We start from the raw sequence: 6922 nt of genomic DNA, 5'->3' as shown, positions 1-6922 counted from the left end.
TTCAGATCCAGGCAATGGAAGAGGTTCAGATCCAGGCTATGGAAGAGGTTCAGATCCAGGCTATGGATCAGGTTTGGATCCAGGCTATGGAGCCAGGCCTGTCCCATCAAGGATCTCAGGAGAGAAGCAATGTCACAGCATGGAAAACCTGACCCAGATGTTAAACCCTCCTGCTCCTTTCCACAGGCATTAAAGACAGCCCAGTGCTGACAGCCCTGCTCCCTCCCAGGCAGAGCAGGAGGAATATCCCAGCTGTCCCCTGTTCCCATTGTCCCCACACGTGTCACACAGTGCCACCAACTCCTTCCCCGCAGCACAGGGCATGGCCTGGATGCCACAACCACTCATAGTCCTGGCCTGCTGCTAATTATAGCCAGGCAGAGGCTGGAATTAATCTGCTCTCTGACACCACAGCCCTGCTCCTCTCCTGCCTGCAGATCCCCACAGATTCCAAGGTCACTCACACATGGAACACCCCCTTCAAACACCTTTGTTTCCCCTCTCCCTCTGTACCTCCCTATGGGAACACCCAACAGGGATGAGGCTGCTCTTGGAGTTAACACTTCCCAGTCCAGCTCTCCTAAGAACCAACATTTCTGCAAGCCACTAAATGGTGAAGCTTTAATGAACAATATTGGGTGTGCAGCTGCAGCTGGGCCTCACTGTCCCTTCCCAGCCTGCTGTTCACAGCTCTCAGTGTTGATTCCATGCTATGTTTGACATGGCCTGGGACAGGCATATGGATGTCTCTGTGTGGAAAGGGTTGGATTACACTCACAAACCCCTTCCTGAAACCCAATCAGGGTTTTTTTGATGGTAATTTATATATTAAACCAAGAGAATGCACCCCATCTGTGCAAGTGCCATGTGTGACACCCAACTGGACAATGCCGTGACCACAGGAAGGGACAACTTCTCCTGATCCAACAGAAAATACTTCAAATTGGAAAGGGCAGCCTGGCTTGCACAGAGCTCAAAGAAAGGTTTTCTTTATTGAAGAAAAGCTTGAGAAGGACATTTATAATGGTCTTAACTGTGCTTCACTTCATTCCCTACTGAGAGAGAGGAGATATCAACTACCTTACAGGATTTAGAGCTAAATATCAACAAACTCTCCTCCTACAGAAAGAGAAATTATTTTTCTGGGTTCATTTTTCTCCTTTTGTTAATTTAGAAGACATTGCAAACCAGGCTCGGAGCAATACCACACACACAAACAGTGTCTGATCCCTCTGGATATCAAAACCCACTCCAGGGCTGGGCAGGATTCCTGCTCCATCACCCCAAAAGCTGAAGCAGTTGCCATGTGCTGATTTGGTTTCCTGGCTGCAAACACTGCAGGGCTGGAGCTCACGAGAGCTCATCAAACATTCATTAAAAACAAAGGAGCTGTTTATATTAATAGTGATTACACAAATCTTAAGAGTAAATTGTAATTAATTCCACATGTGAGGTGAAAGTACACTCTATCCACTGCAGAATGGTTCAGGAAGCTGATCCCCAGCACTGCAGACTGGATTTAAGAAGCCAGAGCCTTTCATTCCACCTTGGGTATTATGATATATCCAGGCAAATCTCCACTGTGAATAAAGCAAAAGATCTTTCACCAGCACTTTGTTTCTAACTCATGACATTCCACCTGCTTGGAAAATTTAATTTTTTTCTATTCTCACAGCCCTTTTCTCACCTGATTCAATAACAGGACAAAAACTCCATTCACTGTTCCATCAGAGCAGCTTGAACTTGCAGGGCCCACGTTAATTTAGTGAAGCCTTAAGACAAATTTCAATCTAAAACATGTCATTTGTCACAAGTCTGGTAGGAATTAAGAGGGCAAGAAGAATCAAAACCACATTTAATGAGATCATGATACCATCCCCCTTTTCAGACTTCCAGTTTTAAAGTCCAGGGGGTTTTCCCACACAGTGTCACCGTGCACCATCACGTGCTCCCCCAGACACGCCACGTCTTGCTGCAACAATTAGACAATCCAGAGAGAAAACACCAGTTAATTAGCTCAGGTTTTAGTGTGATACTCAAGGGTAGCTCCTCATTACACATTCCTGCTGCAGACTAACACAGCCAGTGAGTTTCAGCAGACAAGGAACTGAGCCTGAGCAGCACAAGCACCTGAGCACAGCCGAACCAGAGCAGCCATCCTGGCACAGGTGAACCAGAACATTGAACCAGAACATCCACGGTCCTGTGGGATTTAAACCAAGCCCAGCCAAGGAGCTGGGCAGTGCCTGGCAGCCTCTCACCTGTGCAGGAACTTCTCGTAGGTCTGGCGGTAGGCGAAGCCGGCGCGGCGCACCCGCACGTTCTCCAGCAGCCCCAGGTACTCCACCTGGTGCCGGCACCGCTCCTCATCAAAGAGCTGTGGTGACTTCTTGTCGTTGGGTTTGATGCAGCGCACGTAGTAGGGCTCCTGGGGACAGAGCACAGCAGTGTCACCCTGTGCAGACACAGCCCTGCAGGTCTGGCTGCTCGGCAGGAATCAGAAGGTTAAAACAGAAGTGACAATAACATCGTGTAAGGAAAGCCCGGATGTGGCACTCGGTGCCGTGGTCAGGGTGACAGGGTGGTGTTAGGTCGTAGGTTGGACTCAATGATCTCAAAGGTCTTTTCCACCCTGGCTGATTCTGTGATTCAATGTTCCCCTCCTTCACACGCTGCCCTGACCCCTTACAGGAGCCACATGTTCCCCACTGGAGCTCCACTGCCCGGCACCACATTCCCCTCCTCCCCTACTGTGAGGACAACAGCATCAGCCCTCAGAAAAGATACCAAACCCGTGGAATTCATGGAATTCACTGCCCTGTTGGATATGGCTTTGCCTGCATCACCTCCAAAAGCAGCCTGGTCACTCCATCACTTTTTTCTCTGCTGAGCCAAGTCAAACACCCACAATTCCAACACGGCTGAATGACAGAAATGATGGAGCCCCAAACCCAGCTGCCTCCAGCCCACGCCTTCCTCAGAACAAACACAGGCCACCAGCACCTGGGCTCCTCTTTCTGCACCATCTGGGACTTGCAGGGGACATGGAAGGTGGAATGGGGACAGATGACTTTACTCCACCCTGCAGAAGTCCTGCTGTGTGCTGCTGGAGCTGACTATGGATGTCCAGGTGAGTCCCATGGGGTCACACTCCTTTCCCTGACAGCCCTCTTGTACCCTGAGATAAACCCCACACAGCTCTGTTGGAGCATTTTGATGTTTACTTTCATTTTTATGAGGTTAAAGGTAGGTTTTGTTTAGGCCAATATGATCTGTGACCAGCACCAGCCTGGAGGGGTGGCTACAAATCCTTTAGACTTATGTATTTTCATCCCCCTGGCTCTTGGAGTTCATTCATTTCTTCCTCTTCACGGCCAGCCTTTGCTATCCCACCTCTAACTTTGTTGGTGTGTGGAAAAAGCAATTAATAATCAGAGAATCACAAAACATTCTGAGTTAAACCCCAAGGAACATCCAGTCCAACTCCTGCCCAGACACCCCAACAATCCCACTCTGGAGCCCTGGAGCTCTGTCCAAGCTCTCCTGGAGCTCTGGCAGCCTCAGGGCTGGGACCATTCCCTGGGGAGCCTGGGCAGTGCCAGCACCTCTGGGGGAGGAACCTTTCCCTGCTACCCAACCTGACCCTCCCCTGGTACAGTTTCATCTAAAGCCCACCACAGCTTTTCAAATCACATTCTTCTAATATTAATAGATAAAACTTTTTAAGTAGCCCTTGCAAAAGGAGCAGCACATCCTGCAGGCTGGCAGAGCCCGCCCAGCCCCAGCCTCAGAGAGAACCCCAAGAGGATCCCAGGGAGCTCAGAAGGTCCCAGTATGGCCAGAGACCTTCAGAGAACATCACAGATACACACAAACTGCAGCATTCCAAAGGCAGTCCTGATGTGGGGATAAAGGGAGAAAAACAGCCTGGGTGACATCTTACCATGACAAAATGTCACCTTTGATAACCACAACTGATCACCAGCAATGACCTTCCTGCAGTCTGGACCAGATGAAGCAAATGCCTGTGAAAGAACCTCTAACACTGCCATGAGGAACCTGAGGGATCTCAAAAGGAAGAGCCTAGGAACTCTCCAGAGGAGCCTGTTCTGTTCCAAGCACTCCTGGAGAGCTTAGGAACCCACAGTGGTAACAAAGGGGAGGAATAGTCTGGGGAAAATAAAAGGGGATTAATATAGTGAGAACAAAGGCAACGATTTCTGCACGTTTAGCAGAAACAGTTGCTTAATAAAGAATGAAAAACTGATTTGACCCTGGTGCTAAAGAGATCCAGGAGCTCCAGCTGATGTCAGGCAAATCTATGTTTCCATGTTTTTCCAGGAAAGGGCACAGGAACAGGAAAATTGCAAGACAAAAAACCCAACACATTTCTAGTTCTCTGAGCATCCCATGCAGCCAGGGCACTGCAGTTCAAGTGGGAATATGAGTCAGGGCAAAAAAGAACAAGAAAGATCAAAAATTCAGCAAATGTGACTCAGAGGAATTGTGGGTTTAGCCTAGAAGGACCAAGGAGGCACAGAACCCCCCTGGTGGGAGATTCTGTGTATTTAAAGGATGGATATATGCAAATGCCAACATTCAGCTTTAGGACAAAGAAGTCATGGCTTTAACCACAGTATAAAAATTCAAATTAAGCTTCAGGAAAACAAGGAGTGGGAACAGAATGCCTGTAGGAAGGAGGGAACATCCATCAGTGGAGAGAAGAGCCTGCAAAAGGAAGATACAGAGAGGTGTCCTCAAACAGGAGGTGAATTAGATGCACTCCCCCTCAGCCCTATTTTCTATGATTTGTCTATTCAGCCTTATTTCTGTGATTTGAAGTCACTTAACCAATCTCAGGATAATGCGAAAGGCCCCAAATTACCATTTCCCTCCAGTAATGCTGAGGGAACAGGTTCATCTGTGGCTGTCGTGGCTAAACCTAACACAACCTGAACCTTTGCAGCACCAAGGGCCAGCCCAGCGATGAGTGTGAGCCAGGAGAGGGAAGCCTTGGAAAGCAGAGCCTCCTATCCTGAAAGCTCTGGATCTTCCAGGGGAGCTCTTGGGCTGGAAGGTTTCCCTGCTTTCCTAAGGATGGCAACAGCAGCACCAGGCTGTGATTTCTCCAAGAGGGCTGTCCTTGGGGTGGGGATAGACAGCAAAAGCTGAGCCAAGCACCCACATGAAGCTGGCACTGCCCACCCTCCCAGCAGCAGCTCAGGAGCAGGGATGGGTGTGAGGAGTGAGAAACAGGAGGGTTTGTTGGCAGCATCTGTTCTGCACCATCTCCCTTCTCCCAGCGACTCCAGAGCTCCCCAAGTGTGTCAGGACCTGCTCATGGCCAGCCTTGCCTGGCTCCTCTCCCTGCACACAGGGAAGCACTGCCAGCTCCCAGCTGGGCCCGAGGGCAGCGCTCTCCTCCTCCAGCTCTTCCCAGAGCAGGGGGCTCGGATGAGGAAGGAGCACCACGGACACGGTTCCCCAAGGCCAGGTTGGGCAGGCTTGGAGCAAGCTGGTCTAGTGGAAGGTGTCCCTGCCCATGGCAGGGGGTGCAGTGAGATCATCAGGCACTGACCAGGGAATGGTCAGGGCCCAAGGAGCTCCAGGAATGTTTGGACACCGCTCCCAGGGATGCACAGGGTGGGATTGTTGGGATGTCTGTGCAGGGCCAGGAGTTGGATCAATGATCCTTAGGGGTCCTTTCCAGCTCAGGATATTCCATGATTCTGAGATGAGCTTTGAGGTCTGTTCCAACCTAAACCATTCCATGATTTTTCCACGATGTGACATCAGACAGCTGAGCAGAAGCTCCATTCTGTGCTGGGTCACCACCACTGAACATTTTCCTCTGCCATGACAATCCACAGACTCACAGAATCATTAAGGTTAGAAAAGACTTTTGAGATCATTAAATTCAACTGCTGACCCAGCACCACCATCAGTTCACCACAAAACTACATCCACACGGTTTTGAGCATTTCCAGGGATGGTGACTCCACCACTGCCCTGAGCAGCTGTAGCAGGGCTGGACAATCCATTCAGTAAAAAAAGTTTTCCTGATATCCAATCTAAGCCTCTCCTGGCACAATCTGAGGCCATTTCCTCTTCTCCTGTCACTTGTTCCCTGAGAGCAGAGCCTGACCCCTGCCTGTGTCCCCTCCTGCAGGGAGCTGTAGAGATCATTCTTTTCCACTCAGCCCATCCCAGTGACACTTGTTACCCTTTCCTTAAGGAGAGAAACGTGACACATAATGAGTTGGTACAATTTTAAGAGATTTAGGTATTTCCATATTAATTTTTTTGGCTTTCTCCTGGAAATCCTCCCTGCATGGAAGGTGAGAAGGTTTCCAAGGATCTTCATTCACTCAAGAGTCTCCTGGCAGCTCTCAGAACTCGCTGTGTGTATGGCTGCAGCAATCTGCTAAAACCTGGCTCCCATTTGACTGGGAATGAGCTGGTTAGGGAAATGTGGGATATACAGAGAACTCAGAATTACACCTGGACTTGGATGCTGAGAAAGAGCCCAGAGCTGTGAAGGTGTGTGGGCAGCACTTTTCCCCTTCCCCTCCTGCTGATCTTCACCCTGGGCCACTTCCCCATCCACACCACGAGGGACAAACCTCTCCCTGTGTCAGGAGCAGGGTCACCAACACCAGATGGTGCCAGGCCAAGCCAGACCTGCCCAGGCTGCATCTGGTGGCAGGATTAATATAAACCATCTAAATCTCTTGAGGGGGTTGGTATCACAAATATTCCACATTCAATCCACAGAACTTCAACACCTTGGGAACAGAGCATCCAAATTAAAGAAGCATGGAATGGTTTGGGTTGGAAGAGACTGTGAAGATCACCCAGAGCCACCCCCTGCCATGGGCAGGAACACCTTCTACAATCCCTGGTGGCTCCAACCTGGCCCTGG

The 6922-nt window shown here is 49.8% G+C and overlaps 1 protein-coding gene across 2 annotated transcripts in view; it reads right to left on the bottom strand.

Moving 5' to 3' along the window:
* MYO1D (myosin ID) overlaps window positions 1-6922 on the bottom strand; it is a 155826-nt gene that overhangs the window by 88302 nt on the left and 60602 nt on the right. For both annotated transcript variants that reach the window (XM_015651322.3, XM_019009080.2), the window contains exon 15: window positions 2262-2428. In XM_015651322.3, coding sequence (XP_015506808.1) covers window positions 2262-2428 — 167 coding nt within the window. The remainder of the gene's footprint in view (window positions 1-2261; window positions 2429-6922) is intronic.

Source organism: Parus major, chromosome 27 (assembly GCF_001522545.3).
Source record: "Parus major isolate Abel chromosome 27, Parus_major1.1, whole genome shotgun sequence".
Lineage (NCBI taxonomy): Eukaryota > Metazoa > Chordata > Aves > Passeriformes > Paridae > Parus > Parus major.
This window is presented reverse-complemented; position numbering and strand designations above follow the sequence as displayed.